The sequence below is a fragment of the Sarcophilus harrisii genome, chromosome 5 (assembly GCF_902635505.1).
Source record: "Sarcophilus harrisii chromosome 5, mSarHar1.11, whole genome shotgun sequence".
Classification (NCBI taxonomy): Eukaryota; Metazoa; Chordata; class Mammalia; order Dasyuromorphia; family Dasyuridae; genus Sarcophilus; species Sarcophilus harrisii.
In genome coordinates, this window is record NC_045430.1 from 91,395,539 (window position 1) to 91,416,994 (window position 21,456).

The window sequence follows — 21,456 nt, forward strand, 5'->3', positions numbered from 1 at the left end:
CCTGTCTCTAGTCACTTTCCAAGCCTTCACAACACCTCTTGCTTCGGCCTCCTCCTACACAACCACTCCTTTCTCCTGGACTATTGAAATTATCTCCTAAGTGGTCCTTTGTCTTTCCATCAAGCTCCATTCAACTGCCAAAGGGATTTTCCTAAATTGCAGGTTTGTCAATGTGATTTCCTTCACTCAATAAAGTCCAGTGGTCCTTTGTTGATTCTGGGATCAAATAGAAGCTTTTCTGTTTTATATTTAAAAACCTTTTGTAACCTGGCTCCTGCCTTTCCAGTCTTCTATTGCACATTCTATTGGCCTTCTGGGCTTTGCACAGGTTGCCCTCATGCCAGCTTTGCCTCTCCTAAGCTCAGTTCCAGCCCTGTTTTCCATGTGTAATACTTCTACATTTCATATGTACATATATTCACATGTGTGTGTGTGTGTGTGTACATGATGTGCATGTAATATACAAGGACAGCTAGCTAGATGAGGCTACGATGGATAGAGTATCAAATCTAGAGTCAGGAAACTCATCTTTTCTGAGTTCAGATCCAGTCTCATAGACTCCCTAGCTGTGTATCCCTGGGCAAATCACTTAACCTTGTTTGCCTCAGTTTCCTCATCTGTAAAATGAGCTGGAGGAAATGGCAAACTACTTCAGTATCTTTGCCAAGAAAACCCTAAATGGGGTTACAAGGAGTCAGACATGACTGAACAACAATAACAACAACAAAATATAATATACATATCTCTCTGGATAGAATTGGGTCTTTGAGGGATTGAATCTGTCTCATTTTTTTTTAATCTGTGTATCCCCAATGTCTGTCATAGTCATTGGCCCTTTTAAGTGTTTGATTAATTGAGCACAACTCATCCACATCTTAATAGACAATTTCATGAATTACTATGGCCAAAAACAAAAACATCATCATTTCGTGGCCAACATTGTGATGTTGAGCCAGAGGCTATCCTTTGTCCCATAGATGGCAGGGCCAGACATACCTGAAGCCTTTCCAATTAGACAGGACAAGAGGGAGCTTGTGTTATCTTCTACTAGCATAAATTCCAAGACAGCCTCTGGGTTAATCATGAAGAACACTTGTAGCCATCAGGACTTTCAATTGCTTAAGTAAATAATAAAAGAGATTCCAGCCACAAAATGTCTTAGCTATCTGATTCTAGCGGTATCTTCTGCTTTTTCCTTTCTCTTCATTCTGAGTAGTCTTTCCAGTCATTTAACCAATTTAACTTCTCTTTCTAGACTGAAGGCCAAAAACTACACAAGGACTTGAAACATTTCCTTGATGCTGTCAAAGGTGTGTATCCCAATAGCTATAATCCCATAGGGCATTGAAGTCTACTCTGGATAGCTGGAGGAGAGGGCGGGTGAAAAAAGGGAAGAGAAGAACCTTGTGGGAGAAGGCACAAAATCAGAGATTCTTTTGGTTTATATAATGTTACCAAAATTCCTGCCTTCCCATATCCTGTCTGCTTCCAGCATCATCCCAGAGCCTAACATCTTGAGATTTAGTTATATTAGTTAGAATAATTTTGAACATCCCAAAACCATCTAGGTGTTTTCTGAGATCACCTAATGATACTATGATTTGCATATCATTTGTATAATCAGTGGAATGAATTTGGGGATGAAACCTCTTACCAACACTGAGTTCTTTTCTTGCAGTGATGCACGACAGCTCGATGAGACTGTCCCAGACTCTACAGGAGATCTACAGCTCTGAATGGGAGGGTTACAGGGACCTGAAAGTCATTGCAGCGGTAATGAGGGAAATGTGGGGCCAAGGACACCGCCATCATTCATTCAACATCTCCCTTTGTAAACATGACAGGCCAAGCCCAGGGGGATAGAAAGAGATTGTGAAAGACATGGTCACGGTCCTGCCTTCATGGAGCTTATATCCAGCAGGAGAATGAGACACAAAGAGAAATCACTGTAACACATGAGGTTACATGAGCAGGGTTCTGGAGAAGTCCAGAGCCAAGGGCTAGGGGAGGTCAGAGAGAAGAGAGGGCATTGTCAAGCAGGGCGACAAGGGAAGGATTTTGAAAGTTTACAGGATTGGAGATGCCTGGGAAGCTCACAGAAAACACCACTGTTCCCTCTTCACTGGCCCTTTGCCAATAACTGCTTTCTCCCTTCACTCGCTGCTCTCCTCCCTGGAAGTTTGGACCAGGCTGGAACTCTCAGCTTCAGTCAAGGCTAAAGAGAACTAAGAGCACTCCTTTTTAGTTCTCGCCAGTAAAAATGCCAGGCTCAATATGGAGGGAAGAGAGAGAGAGAGAGGGAAAGCTGAAACTTTCTTAGATAAAATGAGGGTTTTGATGGGTTACACTGCAAAGAAAGCTTGAGAAGGTCCCTGGGATTAATGGGAGGATGTAGAGAAGCAAACCTGGGTGATGGAGGCCTGCACCATTGGAGGACATGCTCACATATATGAGATCAGAGCACCATTGGAATATTGAAAATTATTATCATCTATAGATGTCATTTATCTGGTCTTTAACCATCCTTTCCAAAACCCATCCTTTTCTTTTGTCTGAATTCTTCCTTCAGGAAGCCTCTGAAAACTAACTTCATCAAATTCTCCTTTTCAATTCTTCCTTCATTCCCAAAATTAGTTGCTGGAGGTCATTTTCCCTATGTTAGTATAATTCATCTTCTCTCTCAGATTAGGAAAGGGCAGAGGGCAGGGATTCTCTGTCTCTTTCCCTCTGGATCTTCCCCCACAGAAGCCAAAACAAAATATGATACACAATTCAAGGCAGGGGGTTGACTGCCCAACATCACCCAAGGGTATTAACTTAGTGGGTGGGTGCTACTGAAGAAAAGGATGCTGGACATTCTCAGCAAACTACCCCTTCACCTCCATGTTCTTCCCCACAGAATAATAATCTCCTTTGGGAAGACTATGAAGAGAAACTGGCTGACCAGGTCGTGAGAACTATGGAGAACTACATTTGCCAGTTCAGCGAAGTTAAGGTATCTGTTTCATCAGCTTAATGTCAGAGTTAGGGTCCAAAGTGAGGCAGGTCAGAACAGAAGATCAAGGCCCAAGGCTACATTATTAAGCACCTCCTTAATGTGGACCAAGTGCCAAAGTTTCAAAAGTAAATATCACTAGATGACTTCTAAAGTCCCTCCAGCTCCAAATCCTGTCATCTTCTGATCCTATAACCTTATAGCTCTTCAAAAAGCTTATAATCTAGTAGGGAAGAGAAGACCATTGCACAAACAAGCCAGAATAGGGCATGAGGGATCCTAAGAGGAGTACAAAGCACCAGGAGAGTTCTGATGTGGGGGAAAGAGTTAGATTGGGGCCAGAGGGGTAGGTTTCAGGCAAAGATTAGAGGAAGGGCTAGGACTGAAGGATTGGGGTTAGATTGGAGAGTTAAAGATGACATGAGGTTATATTTAAATTTAAAACTTGGTTTAATGTTGGGTTGGGTCAGAGAAGCCCCTTGGAGTCTACAACAGTTTAGGGCAAAAAGAGACCAGTATTATAATTCAAACTCTGTGGCTCTAGAGGAGAGCATTCACCTCTTTGGCCCTCTGTTTTCTCTTCACTAAATTGGGGGGTTTAACTGTGTGAAACTGTGTGAAAGAACACATATCTATGTGGTAAGAATAGAGGTTCCCTAAGAAAAGGTTGATGTTAGCAGTATTGTCCTCAATCAAGTATTAACATATGAATTTATGCTTTATCAAAATGTTTTTCATATTGTCCATTTTAAGGTAGCTTTAATTTCTCTTACCTTGCTCCACTGTTAGTGGCTGAATTACCCCCTTTGCCTTGACCCACAAGTCCACCATTTCCAAGGCTGAAGACATTCTGGGGCTTAATTAGTGTGAGGAAACACTTCAGTGAATCATTATGAAGATCCTAGCTAAATCCTGAATTCTTTGATTTCCAGTTCTGGGATACAGGCAGGAGAGAAAGAAAGAATAGAGTATAGAGGGAAAGGAATATAAGAAGAGAGGAAGGGAAATTAGATTGGAAGGGGGGACCTAGGAAAAAAGAATAAAGATGCACTTGTCAGAGAGAGTAGTGCTAGCCACATTTCCATAGAATTCCCTCTACCCCAGGTTATAGCCTGTGGTTCCAGGCAGAGGAATGTGGGTATTTTCAGGACACCTGGTCAGAAAGCCATGTTATTGAAGCATCATTATGCTAATTGTCAGCTAGCTAACAATGACAGGAATTGATGTATAAAACACTTTATGTCAGGGATCTCGTTTCAGTCTCACAAACATACTGCAGGATAGTTCTTACAGGGAGCACCTGTATAGCCTTAGAAATATTAAGTGATATGTCTACCATCACTCAGCTAGTGTGTATTGAAAGTGGGATTTTAACCTAGTTCTTCCTGACACTCTATCTACTGGGCCATGCTACCTTTCAAGATGACAACTATCCATCAGTGGCAGTGAGTAATGGTTTGGCCCCACTGCCCTATTAGTTCATATACTAATTTGAAAAAAATTTTTATTTGTCTAAAAACCTCTAGAGGCCATGGTTTATACTCCCAGGATATGGGTTGGGATAAGCTCTCTTAAAGTTTTCATAAGATCTATTATAGCGAGAGAGGACTTTGAAGATCATTTAGTACAACCCTCTGAGTCCAAGAGAAACTATATTTAAATTCAAGGCTTGATTTAATGTTAGACTTGGATTTGGGACTGCCTTAGGTCAGAGTCGCAAGACTCACTGGAGTATGGGGCTACTGACCTTCTAAACTCCCCAAAATATATTGGATTTCCATGACTTTTCATATGGACCATCAGATGGGGTGCAGGCATTGAATCCTCCAATGTACTGGGTTTTTGAACCAGTTTTGTGAGATGTGTCAAAAGAATTTGTAGCATTAGACCATCTCTGAATCAAGAGGCAAAGATTTTATTGTGCTGTTGGCAGTGGGCTAATTATCTTATAATATCCCAAAAGGGAGTTTTAGCAATTAGCAAGGAGGAATAGATTTAATGAACTAGCTATAACAAGACATAAGACAGGCAAAGTTCCTAATGAACTTGCTGACATAAAGCAGGCAGTTCCTAGCTAAATTCCTAAAGAAGTTAGCAATTGTGACACCAGTAAGCAGGCTGACCCTAGAAAGAGTTAGCAAAGTAGTAGGGTGCAAGTAGGTTCTTTGTAAGTTGACATCATAACATCATAACTTGGCCTTCTGATTGAATACAATAATTTGAGTCATGATAATTTGATCAATGCAAGGAATTCAAGTAGGGGCCCACGAAATAAAGATCCAGGAAATAAAGATTTGTCTTAAAGACAAATAATCTTTTAAGAGAGGGGAAAAAATCAGCACAACTGGTCAATGCGTTGAAAAAGTTCGACAACTGTGCTATGTATAGTCCTGAGGACCTCCCTCCCCCTTCTCCCCACCCCCTCCACCAAGGGATGGCTCAGGGTCCTTCTTCTTATGTCTATTCATTGAATCCTACTCGATCTTTATAATTTTGTTATGTTTACTTTTGATTTAGTTGGAGTTGTTTCATTTCCTTCCATCCACATTGTTATAGTTGCTTTGCATATTGTTTCTTTGGCTCTGCTTCACTTCTTTGTCATTCATTCTTTTCTGGACCAGGAGAGAATTTCTAAGCGAGGCCGGAAACTGGTAGATTATGACAGTACCCGCCACCACCTCGAGGCCGTGCAGAATGCCAAGAAGAAGGATGAGGCTAAAATCCTCAAGGTAACAAGAAGAGAGGCCCCAAATCTGGGGGCTGGATGAGAGTTTTAGCCCATCCTTTCTTCCCATCTGTCCTCTGGAAATTCTGAGTTAGGGAGAGAAGGGTCTGGGAGGGAAACTTAAGTGTGGTGGCTCCTAGGTAGGAGTGGGAGGCAGGGGCCACAGGCTCAACGGTCTGACCTCTCCTCTCCCCTCTCCCCCAGGCAGAGGAGGAGTTCCAGAAAGCCCAGACAGTGTTTGAGGACCTAAACCGGGAGCTACGGGAAGAGCTGCCCATTCTCTACAGCAGGTAAAGGATCCAGGAAACTGGAAAAGTACAAAATTATGGTGGCAGTGGGGAGACCAGGGTTGCCCTCTGCACAAGGATGTGTACCTGAAAAGAGTCCCACTAACCTGGCTGGCTAGAGCCTCCTGGAGGCCTCATTAACTCTTGCCACTGATTCACTTTGTGACCTTTGTAAACAGGTTTTTTTAAAAATCTGTAATAAATCCTGTCCCTTTCAATTCTCAAGATTTTCAGGATAAAAAAAAAAGAGGGCAACTTGATTCATTTTTAAATGTCATTCAAAATTAGCTAATGATAATAGCATCGCTTCTTGTACCAATGTATTAATTTAAACAAAAAGTAATAAATAGATAATGCAATGCAATAACGTAATACATTGGTACAAGAAACGATGCTATTTTCATTAGCTAATAGCATCGTTTCTTGTACAAATGTATTACTTTAAACAGAATCAAGCATGAACTTCCCGATCAATATAAAAGATAACAAAAAGGGAGGCATTTTGAAAGACTCTTCACTTTATAAAAGTATAATATTTCTTTAAATAGAATTTGCATAGAATCAAATTTAATTGAACTAGAGTTTTTTGAGATTGTGAGATCTCCTGAGGTATTTAAAATGGGATTCAGTTTATAACACTGATTTTCACACATGGCTTTGTGGATCACAAGTATCACAGAAAAAAAAAAGAATACCACCTTCCATGGTGGGCAAATTATCCTATCAAACTGGAAATGCAGCCTTTTTTGGTGCCAGAGTTCCTGGACTGCAAGTGCTCCATTCCACCCTCTCCCCTGTGCTCACCCTCTGTGATCATTTGACTGCCACCCTACCCAGAATGCTTGAGCTTGAAACATAAAGTAGGAGTGGTTTGTGGCATTCTGGGTAGAGAATGGCCTTTTCTATGGAGCACAGATCCTTGGGCTTAGAAATAGGTTGGGGAAAAAAAAAGAATAGATTGAATTCAAATCCCAGCTATTAATACTTTGTGATTGTAGATAAGTCATCTTCTTAAATCTCAGTTTTCTCATCTCAAAAATGGAAGGAATAATGTTCCTGGTACCAATCTTATCCAAGTGGTTGTAAGGAAAGCTCTTTGCAAATCACAGCACTAATTATGGTAGTATGAATGACTGTCATTATTAGTCATTTAATTCTCACAAAATCCTGCAGGATGGAGAACACACTTTATAGACCCAGAAACTTGAGCTCCATTAGAAGTGAAGTGACTTGTCACTGAACTAGTTAGTGACCTATCCAGGATTCAAATCCAGGGCTTCGACTCCATAGCTAATGCTTTCTCCCTTAGAACATGCAGCCTCTCCCATCTTTTAAGATGGTATTTATACAAATAAATATTAGCTATCAGCCCTTCCTTCCTGAATACTCACCCACTGTTTGCTTTGCCTGGCTCTGTTTGGTTCCCGTTAGCCGCATTGGCTGCTATGTGACCATCTTCCAGAACATCTCCAACCTCAGAGATGTTTTCTATAAGGAAATGAGCAAGGTAAGAAGCCATCAGCCAACTGAGGTGCCAGGGGGAGGGGGAAGAGGGAAGGGGAACAGTTGTGGGGATGCTCTGGGAGTTTGCCAAGACCATTTTTCTTTGTTGATGGGCAAAATGGCATTAGTGTGTCCTGGCTCAGTTGCATAGAAGAACACACCCACCCATGCTAGCACTTGCATATGTCCACAAATACAGGTACAGTGAAGAAATGCAGGCCAGAAAGAGTAACACTCAAATGGGAGGATCTAGGGTTGGTTTCATTTAATAAGTAATTTGTTATTTATTAAGTATTTACTATGTGCTGAGCACTGGGAATTGAAGTAGAAAACAGGCCCTGCCCTCAGTGAAATAATAATACATATGAAAGGTTTCTGCTATAAGTCAGATGGAAAGGCCTCAGCCTATGGAAGAACCTCCCAATAAAGAAGGTTAGAGGAGACTGAAATGGGTAAGTCTGAAATCTACAGCTGGGTAGAGGTGAATCTTAAAATCTTGGGAGAGTTTCTCTGGTAAGTAGGCTGGGTTTGGACAGTCCTTCTAGGTAGAAGAAGGCCAAATGATCTCTTTTATCTTCTTACTTGTAGAATTCTCAGATTCTTTTATATCTGAATCCACATCTTCTTCGCCTTCCTCCAGGGTCCTGTTGCATCCTGCTCAGAGGCAGTCACAGAACCGTTGAGTTGGGAGGGATCTAGTGGTCACTTTGTCTAACCCAGTGGTTCTCAAAGGGTGATTTAGAGAATCCTGGGGATCTCTGAAACCCTTTTAGAGGATCTACAAATTCATAAGTAGTTTTTATTTCCAATATGGTAAATGTCTATAAATATAATCCATATAAACAAAAACGCTTTGGAGATATCCTCAATAATTTTTAATAGGATAAAGATAATGAAAACAAAAGTTTGAGAGCCACTGGTCTAACCTCTCCCTTTAATAGGGAAATTTTTTTTTTCCTGCAGTACCCTAGTATCTGACCTCTGCTTTAACAACTCCAGTATTAAGGAACCACTGGTGTTCAGAGGAAGCCCAACCCTCTTTGGGACAGCTATTGTTCCTTTATGCTAAATTGAAATTTCTCTTTTTGAGCAAAGGATTTCTTTGGATTAATGATGATTTTAGAGTATGCTAAAAAAAAAAAAAAAAAAAAAAAAAAAAAAAGCAGCAAAGGAAAGTCATCTAATCTAAGGGCCTTCCAGAAGTAGGAATCTCTAACAAGTTGACATCTAGCCAGGTGGAATTTGCTTATTCATCTCAAAGCAGACACAGAAGGAAGGAAGCCAGAACACAGAATTAGATATCACCTGAATAAGTTCCATTGACAACATAGATAAACCATAGATGGGTAATGGAAAGTTAACTGATGCTGTTATCAGAGGGCATTTGGAAGAAGGGCTCATGCTGCCAGCCTGAGGGACAGGCAGCATGCAGCCACTAGGGAACCAGAAGAGTGGTTGTGAGCAAGGGACCCTCCAGAGTAGCCCTGTGGGCTGGCTAAGGTGGGGCCTTATCTGGAAACAAAGGCTCACGGGCTTCTTTGCAGAAACTTCTACTGGGAGAGAGCTTCTGGGAGGAGATTTGGTCTCCACACTTCTGTTAGGGCTTCCTAACCATAGCCAGAGAAAGGTGATGTCCATCGAGAAGCTTGGGGCTAACCAGATAGGGCTCTGGGCTTAGTTGTTAAAAGATGAGGTGATTCCATAAATTTTCAGGAAAAGAAGGAGCAGGGTTGGGAAGAAGAAAGGGGGTATTCAAGCTGAGCTGTTACATCCATTCCCTCCTTTTTTCTTTTGTTCACTGTAGCTGAACCATGACCTATATGAAGTGATGAGCAAACTGGAGAAGCAATATTCCAGCAAAGTCTTTGTGGTCAAGGGAGTATCCAAGTAAGTCATCTTTGGTGTCTTTCTATCACAGGATCAACTCTGAGTCTTTTCTGGGTCCCTTCCTCATCCCCATCCCCCTTTCCTCCAGTCCAAAGTCATGGCCTTCCCTGTGATGGGGGTTGATGGGTGTGTGTGTGTGTGTATTTGCATATTGTGTTTCAAAGTTGATACATAAGATTCCTTTATGTGACTCCTTCATGCCAGTAGCTAGAGAGTGCTACTTTAAGAGTTACTTCCTTTTTGCCCTCCAGTCACACTATCCAAAGGCCTATGTGCCTTTGCTCATATAGTTCCCTTCTGTTGGGGTATGTCAAAGATATTGGGGTACTGGGGAATAGTTGTAGTGTCATCTCTGAAAGAATTCAGACTCAACCGTCTGCAAATCGAGCATGGTTATCTTGAGATATTTACTTAAGGAAGACAGGCAGGCAGAATGAAATGATTCTAAGTAAGGGAAAAAACAGAAGAATTGGGCAGAGCAGGAAAGTTGGCTGATCTCAGATAAGAATAAGCATGGGGAAAGTTTTGTTCTAATGAGGTAAAAGAGAGACACAGAGAGGAAAGAGGAAAATCAGAGATGGGAGAGAGAGAGAGAGAGAGAGAGAGAGAAGTAAAGGAGAGACACATGTACACACACAGAGAGATGGATATGAACGAGAGAGAGGCAGAGGAGAGAAATAAAAGGCAGGGGAGGATTATTTAGCTGGCAGCAGGTAAAATTCTATCCCTTCCACCCTCTATTTTCTATAATCCCATTCATTCTTCAAAACTCAGTCTAGGATCTACCTTTTATGTAAAGCTTTTGTGAACATGCCAGGCCCATTATCTGTTCCTGTTTCAAACTCATAACTCATAACTCATTCTTATGGAATCAATACCATTGTTATTGAAAAATATAACTAAGCACCTATGATGTATATGGTTATCCTCTCTGCCCTGGCAAAGAGGCCCTAGGAGAGGAATAGATATGTAATGCTGGAGAAACTGAGTAAGATGGAGATTAGAGAGTATTAAGTGGAGAGATTTACTGGGACCAAATGGATCCATGTTCTATCCCAGGCTGAATGAGATTATCGCCTCCCAGAATCCGGCAGTGAATGTCAGACACAAGATTGTTTTATAGGGTAACAAGAACAGTGACATAATGGGGGAGGTACCTGAGAGGCTCCTGATATTCTAATGATGTCTAAAATGGATAAAGACCTTTATCCCATCAGACATTTAGAGGGAATGATTATAGCCTAAGGTCTAAGATATAAGACCTTTATCCTAACATTAAGAGGGAATGGTTATAACCTGAGGCAGAGTAACTGAATAGGACAATTAGGGAAACTGGGTCAGGACATTAAAAGGGAACTGTGGCCCTACAGACAGACTAACCACATTAGGAAATGCTTGCTACCAACCAAATAGATGGCATAAATGGCAAGCACTGCAGAGATTCAGAGAAGAGCCAGAGTGACCAGAGAAGAACCTTCAAGGGAAGAGGAGACTTGTTTAGCAAACAGCCATGCTGTACAATGAAAACTGGTCCTTCCCTTGCCCTTTTTTATTTTGTTTCCTTGCACTTTCCCCAACACATACCCTCTAAATTGTCATTTATTGGACAGAGACCATTTATCATTTTCCTATCTATCTTTTATATCAAAACAACATTTACAGAGGATGACTTATGTTCAAAGCATTGTCCCAGACTCAAGATAGGAAAGACCTAGGTGTGGATTCTGCTTTTGCTTGCCTACTAGCTATGTGGCTAGAGGTCAGTCACTTAAAGTGTTTTAAGTCTGTGTCCTCATCGGTAAATGAAGATACTCATATCTATGGTACCTCCTCCCTTCCAAGGACAAATAAGCTACATAAAATGTACCATGCATTTTAGCTACTATTTTTTATTACAATCTAATATGGAAATTAAGAAATGGATACTAAGAAACAAAAGAAAAGCCGTGGCCTGGGGGAGGCTTCATGGAGAAGCCATTTGAAATATGAGAAATAGGATTTTTAGGCAGGTAAAAATGGAGGGGGAGAAGTTCCTCGTGCTTTAGGGATGGGTATTATTCAGGGAGTGGTGAATAATCTTATCTGGCTAGAATGTATTGTTTACCTGGGAAGGGAAGTAAAATAAATTTAGAAAGGGAGGTTAAAGCCAAATCCTAGAGGTTGGACTGGGTAGGGGCCTGATAAATACCAGTTGAATGAAATTAACCTCCCATAGCTTTTAAAGTGTAGTATAAATTAGAAATAAGAGATACTCCTCACGGACCACCACTGCCTTTGGGAAATGACCCTTAGGTTCTCTCTGGGAGGACAGCCAGGTAATGAGCATTACCTCCTCCCCCCCTCAGCCAAACAAAGCCCTCCAGTCTCTTAATGAGAGACCTGGTTAGCCAGCTTTCCCTCAGGTTACTTCTCAGAGGCTGCCTTCCTCTCCACTGCACAAAACTGGCTCCAAATTAACTACCTTTGGAAAGGCATCCTCAGAGCATTGCTTGTGCAGGTGCCTGATCAGCATACAGTTGGACCTATTACAAATGCTCCATGAATTGATTTGTCCTTTCCCATTTTAACTTTCTTTAATGGCATACATTCCATTTCTCGTTATTACATTATGTATTCCCATTTCTCTGGGAGCTCATAACTCATATTATGTATATCACACAGCTTGAAAGGACCTTGGAAATCATCTGCTTCAATCCACTCTTTCTAGGGAAGAAACTGAAAGTGATTTAGGATTTAGGATAAATCACTTGGGCACCTTCTAAGGCCAGAGGCCCATCCTTGATTGTCTGCAAAAAACACTTATTAAGCATTTAGTAGGTGCAGAGAAGTCATCCTGTTAGGCATTGGTGGAGGAGAGGGAGGTATAAATTGAAAAAATGACCCAGTTCCCAGTAGAATTCTCAATGTTTAGAATGGCCTTTGTCACTACCTATCCCAGCTCTCATTAGGCCTGAGCAGAACCATTTCACAATAGCCTTTAAACTGTTCTCCCTGCCTCAAGTCCTCAGTTTCTCTTTAATTCTTCAATTCATTCTGCCCTCTCATGCTAGTCATTTTAATAGCATCAGTCTGATAGTATTGCACCTTGCTCAGAAGCCCTTCAATAGCTCCCCTGTACCTTGGAGGGAAAGTGAGATCTTCCACAATCTTTCTCCAATGTTTCTTTATTCTCTTACATTACTCCCAACAACTGAGCCAGTTCCCTCTCCCTTTCCTTATTGATCCTGAGATTATCAAGGAAGAAAATGTAAAGACTCTGTTCCAGATGAAGTGAAAGAATGAGTCACAGAATCATAGCAGAGAGGAAAAATGAGGACCCCAAAAGTTGAGGGACTTGCTCCCAGTCTAGTTGATAGGTGACAGAGCTGGAGACTCAAGCCTACAACCTCTGGCTCCCAGTTGAATGTTTTTTCCCTTATATTTTATAAAGCTGATAAAGCTGTTTCTCCTAAAAAAGTCACTTGGCCTTTCTTTGCCTCTGACATGAGAGAGTCTGGAAAGCAAGGTCTCTTTTGACTCTGAAGTTGACTTAAATAAACGGTGGTTGCCTGGTGGGTTGTATGTTTGTCGTGGATTACCAAAGAAATAGAAGGGGTTTGGAGCCATATTACCTTCAGTAGGAAGAGGGACAACACCTATGTCTTAATTGTAAGACCCTCCCTCCCCGCTCAATGAAGTGAAAATTTCCTCTGTAAGTAGTAGTGGCAAGAGTGGACTGAGAGGAACTATCACCAGAAAACTGGGGGCACAAGCCTTTTAGAAAATAAAGAAGACTAATGCACAGGGACAGTGTTTCTCTTCTGCCTGAAGCATTCCTTGCAGGGGCTGACTTTTTAAAACAATTGCTTTTCTTTTTTTAGGCAGCGAGGCTCCTTGGTCATCTCATCTCCCATACCTAGATCCAGTATTTCCCTAACCTCTGGGGAGGGCAGCCCTCTGGCCTCCCCCAGCTGTCCTTCTCCTACAGATTCTTCTCCTAGAAGTCTGTCTCCTGAAAGCCCCCCTCCCAGAAGTCCCTCTCCTGCGATACCCATTGCCACAAGCCCTTCTTCCACCAACACCTCCCTCCTTTCCTTGAAGAGGGAAAGAGAATCAGCCTCTGAAGAAGAAAAGGCTCCAGCTGTGGAGCTCACCCAGAAGGAAGATTTCCCTGAATTCCAAGAGGACCCCTTTGATGAAGAGAAAACAGGGGACGAGGATCACTCCAGTGTTGAGGAAAAGTTTGTGCCTCCCTGCAATGGCCCGGCTGGGTCCCGGCCCTCTTCTGTGGCTGAGGACGAGCTGCAAGCCGGAGGACCCCCTCCTGACCCGGCCCCTGTCTCCATTGGAGTCCCGCCTTCTCCCAAGGATGAAGAATCAGGCCCAAGGGAGAGAGCGCCTAGTTTCCAATCTGTGATGGTAGCTGGTGAGGCATCTCCTCCCGCGCTCCAGGGCCCGGGGCCCTGCCCTGATCCCAAACCGGCTGAGCCACCCGGGGCTGGCACACCCGGCCTCAGCTCAGGGGACAGCAGCGCCAGAAGCCTGGAGCAGCGCTTCCCTGCGCCACCCGGCAGGCAGGTGAGAGGGGCACGTCAGTCATGGAGGGACTCAGAAGGGAATGAGCGTCAGCATAGTGTCCGCTGCGCCTCGAGCACCTCCACCATGCTGGGAACGAGGGGCTGGGCTGGCCCCCTTTTACAGTCAGTGAATGGAGGCGACAGGTGCAGTGACTGCCCAGGGTCACACAGGGGTGAGGGTCTGACCACAACATTCCATGCACCCAACCACCCAGCTGCCATTATCATCATCATCATCTAGTGGCATTTATACAGAGCTTTAAGCATATAAAGCCTTGTACATATGCTACCCCATGGCTTCCCAAAATGATCCTGAAAAGGAGATGCTATGGTTGTCCCCATTTTACAGATGAGGAAACTGAGGCTCTTCTGGTCATCTTCGTATTTTTTAAGAGCTGTCATGTGAAAGAAAAAATTAGATTTATTCTTTATAGCAGGATTAGGATCTGGAAAAGTTTGTGGTTCAATCTGAGAGGTTTCTTTTATTGACTCTGACAATTTTCAACATCCAAAAATATCCAATTTAACACTTGGAGCCCTCCCAAAATAGAACTGGCTCTGAGATTCTCATCCCAGGAAGTGTTCAAGAACAGCTAGCCTTTTGACAATCAATTCAATCTGATGTGCCTTTATTAAAAGCCCTTTAATGTGTCAGGCACTGTGCTCAGTGCTGGGACTGCAAAGACAAAGATGTCCTCAAAGAGCTTACAATTCTTTATATATAATTTTTAAAAAATTATTATTATAGCTTTTTATTGATAAAACATATGCATGGGTAATTTTTCAACACTGACCCTTGCAAAAACTTCTGTTCCAACTTTTCCCCTCCTTCCCTCCACCCCCTCCCCTAGATGACAGGTAGTCTCATGCATCTTAAATATGTTAAAGTATATGTTAAATACAATATATGTGTGCATATTTATATAGTTGTCTTGCTACACAAGAAAAATCAGACTTAGAAATAAGATAAAAATAACCTGGGAAGAAAAAACAAAAATGCAAGTAAACAATAACAGAAAGAGTGCAAATGCTATGTTGAGGTCCACACTCATTTCCCAGTGTTCTTTCGCTGGTTCTGTTCATCACCGATCAATTGGAACTGATTTGATCCTCTCGTCTTTGAAAAGAGCCACTTCTATCAGAACTAATCCTCATATAGTATTGTTGTTGAAGTATATAATGATCTCCTGGTTCTGCTCATTTCACTCAGCATCAGTTCATGTAACTCTCTCCAAGCCTCTCGGTATTCATCCTGCTGGTCATTTCTTACAGAATAATAATATTCCATAACATTCATATACCACAATGTACTCAACCATTCTCCAATTGAAGGGCATCCATTCATTTTCCAGTTTCTGGCCACTACAAAGAGGGCTGCCACAAACATTTTGGCACATACAGGTCCCTTTCCCTTCTTTAGTATCTCTTTGGGATATAAGCCCAGTAGTAGCACTGCTGGATCAAAGGGTATGCACAGTTTGATAACTTTTGGGGCATAATTTCAAATTACTCTCCAGAATGATTGGATTTGTTCACAGTTCCATCACCAATGTATCAGTGTCCCAGTTTTCCTGCATCCCCTTTAACATTCATCATTATTTTTTCCTGTGCTCTTAGCCAATCTGACAGGTGTGTAGTGGTATCTCAGAGCTGTCTTAATTTGCTTTTCTCTGATCAATAATGGTTTTGACCACTTTTAATTTTATCATCTGAAAATTGTCTGTTCATATCCTTTGACCATTTATCAATTGGAGAATGGATTGATTTCTTATAAATTTTAGTCAGTTCTCTCTATATTTTGGAAATTAGGCCCTTATCAGAACCTTTAACTGTAAAAATGTTTTCCAGTTTATTGCTTCTAATCTTGTTTGCATTAGTTTTGTTTGTACAAAAGCTTTCTATTTTGTGATCAATAATGATCTCTAGTTCTTCTTTGGTGACAAATTCCTTCCTCCTCCACAGGTCTAAGAGGTAAATTATCCTATGTTCTTCTAATTTATTTATAATCTTATTCTTTATGCCTAGATCATGAACCTATTTTGATCTTATCTTGGTGTACGGTGGTAAATGTGGGTCAGTGCCTAGTTTCTGCCAAACTAGCTCTGTCAAATAGCAAATTCTTATCCCAAAAGCTGGGATTTGGGGGTTTGTCAAACACTAGATTGTTATAGTTATTGACTATTTTGTTCTGTGAACCTAACCTATTCCCATCGATCAACTGCTCTATTTCTTAGCCAATACCAAATGGTTTTGATGACCACTACTTTAGAATATAGTTTTAGATCTGGTAAAGTTAGGCCACCTTTATTTGCTTTTCTTTTCATTAATTCCCTTGAAATTCTTGACCTTTTGTTCTTCCAGATGAATTTTGTTATTTTTTTCTAGGTCAGTAAAATAGTTTCTTGAGAGTTTGATTGGTATAACACTAAATAAATAGATTAGTTAGGGAGTATTGTAATCCTTATTATATTTGCTCCACCTTAATATTTTTCCAGTTGCTTAGATCTGACTTTATTTGTGTGGAAAGTGTTTTGTAGTTTTAGAGCTTATAATTCTAAAGGGAAATATAGACAGGTGGGAAACACAGCTATTGATCAACTCACATAATTTGAAGATTGCAGAGGATCTCGATGACCCCACCAGGTATCCCCACTATATATGTCCCATCCCCTTGTCTCTGCTTAAAGACTTCTGAGGAGGAAGAACCCTGAGGGAGCCCAGCCCACTCAAGGACAGTGCTACCTGTAAGGAACCTCCATACACTTTTTGTAGCCTCCATCTATAGTTCCTGCCTCTCCCTTCTAGGACAAAGAAGAACATGTCCAATTAGTGCCAGCCCTTTAGACACTGTCCCCCTAAGTCTTCTCTTTTTCAGGCTAAACATGTCTGTCCCTTCAATCATAGACAGCATAGTCTCAGACCAGAGTCTCCTCTGAATGTTCTTTGACTTGGAATATTCAGGTTAAGTTGTGATGCCCAGGATTGAACTGCACCCTTGAAGCAGACCTGGATCATATGGAATTTGGAGCCGCACATCCCCCTGCTGTGCCCTAAGGAGCTTGTCATCCCCCCACCTTATACTTGTGAAGTCCATTGTTTTGTTCCCAAAACTAATTTCCTCTTCGAAATCCTTCTGGATCTTGGTGTTTGTCATCTCATTGGTTTCTCACTAACTAACTACCTCAGTTTGTCCCTCTACAAGATGGAGGCATTGGACTAAATGATTTAGAAAATACCTTGACACTGTAATATTCTGTGATTTCTGTGTTTTGCAGGTTTCTTATGAACTTGGCACAAAAGAAGAGGTAATTAGTGAGGAAAATAAGAACTCAGACCAGAGCAAGAAGCGGGATTCAGACATTCCCCTTCAGGTACTTCTCCCCATCACTCAGATATTTCCCCTACTCTTTCACCTGAAGAGTCACTCAACAGTCAATCAGCACACACTTATTAAGCATTCACAGTATGCCAGGTACTGCTAAGATCCAAGGAGCACAAAGGCAGATACACAGGATGTCACCTTCCGGTAGGGGAGGTAAATGGCCCTTCTCACCAAGGCCTTAGATCCCCTCCCTTCCCATCTTCTCCGGGAGATTGTCCCCTCTCTCTAATCTTTAATCCCTCCCTATTTCTGGCTTCTTCCTCGCAGTTTACAAACATTCCAATTTTCCCCTATCCTAAAATATCCTCACTTGCTCTGATTAAACCCTCTTCCTTTTTCCTGCGCAATTGCTTCCCTCCTACTTCCTCTCCTCCCACTGCCCTCATCATCCCAAACTGCTCTCTCCAAAATTTCCAGGGGTGTCCTGAGAGCCAGATGCCTCCTGCTCCTTGACTTGGATGCAGCCTGCAATGTGGCTCTTCACCCTCCATGCCTGTGTGATTGCCTTTCCTGATTGATCACAGTTAAAATAGCAGCTAGAGAAGTATCTTGCTTAGAGTCACCCAACTAGTCAATGTTAGATGATTAACTATCATTCCTTTTGACTTACAACAGGTACTCCCAGGGCAGGCTTCTTAATTTCCTCCACTAGTAGCCCCTTTCACCTGAGAAATTTTTACGTGGCCCCAGATATACCGGTGTATAAAACAGGTAGACAAATCAAACCTTTGCTGATAATGAATCGTAATTCTATGTGGTCATAGCGTGATCATAGCGTGGAGTTACATGACCCCATATGGGATCACACGCCACAGCTTAAGAAGCCTTGTCATAGACTAGCAGGGACAGACAGTCCCCTGGTTTTGAATGAAGTGAACTGAAAAGGTCCAGGAATCGGACTCTTGTCCTCTTCTTCTCATGGGCTGTCTGATGAACTCCGTGCCCCCATCTACAAAATGGAGTACAAGAGAGTGATCTCCAGGATTCCTTGCGTCTCCAAGGACACGAACATATGAGTGCTGGACCCTAAGGATGGCTGTCCAGACCACAGTCTTAGAAACACGCAGAGGGTGCCTTGGGGATCTCTGAGTTTCAGTTCTGTTTTGGTCTCTAGAGCTCAACATTTCCCCAGAAAAAATGACCTAATAGATGGTCTCTTCTCAACTGACAGAGCAGAAGAGAAGGACCTTATGCACAGAAATGCATCAGCTCTGGTGAGGTTTAGTGGGGAGAGATGAGTTGAGAGGGATACTTGGCTAATTTAAAGTCTGTATTTATATTTTCATAGATACCTTATAGAGATGTGTGTAGAACTAGACAGAGACAAAGACAGAAAGCCTTTCTGTGTGCCAGGCACTGAGCCGAGCTAGTTAAATAAGTTAGTCCCCATGCTCAAGCAGCATACATTCTAATGGGGGAAGATAAGAAATGAGGGACAACTGGGGAAGAGAAGACTGAGCACTGGACGCAGTGTCAGTGTGGTGGGGAAAGTGTCGGCTGGGATCAAAGGAACCAGAACCCAGGGCAGTCCTAGGGGCACAGTCCAGGCTCCTCAGCTCAGTGGTCACTGCAGTGCTCCCCATTGCCACTTGTAGGTTCTCCTCCTTCCTCCATCGCTCGCCATCCTTCTTTTTTTTGAGATTCTTGCTATTCACATCTACACCCACCCTCCACCCCCATCAGAAGCCATTTTCAGTAGAGCTCCTCCCCCGCCAGCTTACTCCCCTTTTTTCCTCAATGAATTTAGTTCCTGGCTCACAATTTTCTCTCCTTCTCTACTCCTGCCCTGCTGGGGGACTTCCATAGGGTCTTTCAAACCCTGAGCCCTTCAGCCTGCTCACCTCTCCTGAGCTACTTTTGCCCCACTCCGCAGCTGCACACAAACAGGCTCACGCCCTGGGTCTTGCCGTCCCCCACAAACACAACACTGCCTGGTGAAAGAATTCTAAAACCCTCCTTCTTTGACCATCATCTTTTCACCCCTCCTTCTGCTTTCCCTTACAAAGCTCTCTTCGTCCTTATCATGGCCTCTAGTGCCCTGATCCTTGGGTTTTTCTCAGGCCGTTTCCCCTTCATGAGCTACTACCTCTTGGGTAACCTAAATTACTCCTCTGGTGGATCCCGGCCCATTATCATGTCGACAATTACTCCCTGTCCCGGCTCCCTCCTGGGAGATTTCCCAGGATCAGTCTCTGTCGGCGGGACAGCATCAGTCCTGGGGTTTCTGCCTCAGAGGGCTGCCCTCTGCCCCTGCAGACACAGCCGTCTGGGCACACAGTGGAGAGGTGGACGGGCGGCCATGGGACCGAGCTGTGAGGACCACAAGCCACTGCAGTGGCATCTTTCTCCCTGAAAGGCATTTCCCACTCAGAATTAGGTCAGCAGCCTCCGGGAAACCTCCTGAGGCACAGAAGATAGAGGGGTGGATGGGTTCTGGGGTCAGGCTTGGGCATAATAAGTCACAGCCTGGAATCTGCTTCAAGGGAGTGGACCAGGAGAGCCCAGGGTTTGCTGATGCTAACAGAGGGCTAAGGAGGAGTCGCCATCCCAAAGAAACAGCCAGGCAGGCCAATGGAGTGCATCCCCAGTCCGGACCTGGTCTGTCTAGCAGACCTGTCCTCCTTCGCTGCACTCAGCTCAGGGGAGGTTCATTTCAAAAATAACTCAGCATTTATTGAAAGTCAAATATGAGAAGGATAGGGCCTCCCCTCAAAGAGCTTTCTTCCTACCGAATCTCCTAATGGGGTTGCTATTGTATTCCAGGTGAAGGAATGTCCGCAAGAAGAAGAAAATTGAGTAAGAACTTTGTCCATGATCCCCACAGCTTCCCAAACTGGGAAGTGCCAGTTGTGAGAACAAGAAGCCAGCTGGTCCAGGAGCCACAGTCCAGGCGGCCTCCCTCTTTGGGCAGTGGGAATGCTGGCCCTCAGGGGAGTCAGGGAAGAAAGTTTGACCCAGAGAATAGTTCATCCAAACTGGGGAGTTGTTAGCATGATAAAAGCTGGTTTTAATTATCTTTTTTAGTGAAGGGGGGTTTAGGGATTGGAACAAAAAGCACACACATCACAGAGACTTCTGTACTCATATAGAAACACATACTGTGATGGAGATTAAAACAGTTGTGCATGATTTAAAAGGCCAGAAGGTCGGTTTTCAGTGTTAAAGACAAATAAACTAACTGTGGTTCTGAATATATTTGTGTTTAATTCAACAAATATTTATTAAGTGCCTACTAAGTGTTAGGTTCATCTGAATTGAGATTTGAGATCTACATCATTAGGAGGAATATCTCTCCACTGACCAAGACTAATTTGCAGATCATGTGCAAGACACTGTGGAGATAGAAAGGCCATCCCGGAGTCTTTTCTAGGAGAAGTTGCTGGCCAGGGCTTCATCCCCATTCACCTCTGCCTTGCCTCTGAATTCCAGGGAATGGTTTGGAAGACTCAACAAAACTTTGGTCTCAGATTATCCCTCAAGCTCAACTCTTCAGTATTTCAATGTTACTTTTGATTGAAGTCTTTTGGCTATGGATTATTCCAATAGAAAATTTTTTGGGGGGGTAATACTGCATTTTTATTTTACACATTTAAAAATGTGCTTTTGAGAAAAGATTTATATTACTTTAGGCTGTCAACACACCACACACACACACACACACACACACACACACACCATCTGCTCTAGGAAGAACTGTACATTCTTCATTAAGTCCATTTCATCTATCCACTTAAATGACTTGAAAATGCTTTGGGTCCCTCCATTCACCTCTGGGGAGGGGAATCTTCCCTAGTTTCACTAGATAGCTTGATGCTTTGGTTTCAGTTAAAATGCAAATTCCGTTGGGTGGAGTCACACTTTTAAGCTGTTCTTTATCTATAATTTACCTGAGAGCCTCTCTTAAGCTTCAGTTTCCTGCTTTCCCTCTTTCTAATTAGATGATATCTATGAAAGCCTTTGTTGTAAAAATTCAAAGTGTTATTATTGTGACCCAGTGGGAGTAGGCAAGGAAAAACAGAATTGTTCACACTTGGTGGAATCCAGGGCTGACCTCTCTGGCTTTGGGGAAAGAGCTGAAATCTGCTCAGTTTGGAGAAGTGAAAGATACAGGAATGGAGTTT

At 42.7% G+C, this 21,456-nt stretch overlaps 1 protein-coding gene across 3 annotated transcripts in view; it reads left to right on the forward strand.

Moving 5' to 3' along the window:
* BIN2 (bridging integrator 2) overlaps positions 1-20,526 on the forward strand; it is a 43,965-nt gene extending 23,439 nt beyond the window's left edge. For 2 of the 3 annotated variants that reach the window (XM_031937866.1, XM_031937867.1), the window contains exons 3-12: positions 1,256-1,310; positions 1,679-1,773; positions 2,900-2,995; positions 5,617-5,724; positions 5,925-6,010; positions 7,439-7,514; positions 9,315-9,397; positions 13,258-13,954; positions 17,229-17,324; positions 20,099-20,526. In XM_031937866.1, the coding sequence (XP_031793726.1) occupies positions 1,256-1,310; positions 1,679-1,773; positions 2,900-2,995; positions 5,617-5,724; positions 5,925-6,010; positions 7,439-7,514; positions 9,315-9,397; positions 13,258-13,954; positions 17,229-17,324; positions 20,099-20,131 (1,425 nt within the window). In that variant the 3' untranslated portion in view covers positions 20,132-20,526. Of the gene's footprint in view, positions 1-1,255; positions 1,311-1,678; positions 1,774-2,899; positions 2,996-5,616; positions 5,725-5,924; positions 6,011-7,438; positions 7,515-9,314; positions 9,398-13,257; positions 13,955-17,228; positions 17,325-18,449; positions 18,550-20,098 lie in introns of all 3 variants that reach the window. The other variant, XR_004229454.1, reaches the window with a different exon arrangement.
* The last annotated feature ends 930 nt before the right edge of the window (positions 20,527-21,456 follow it).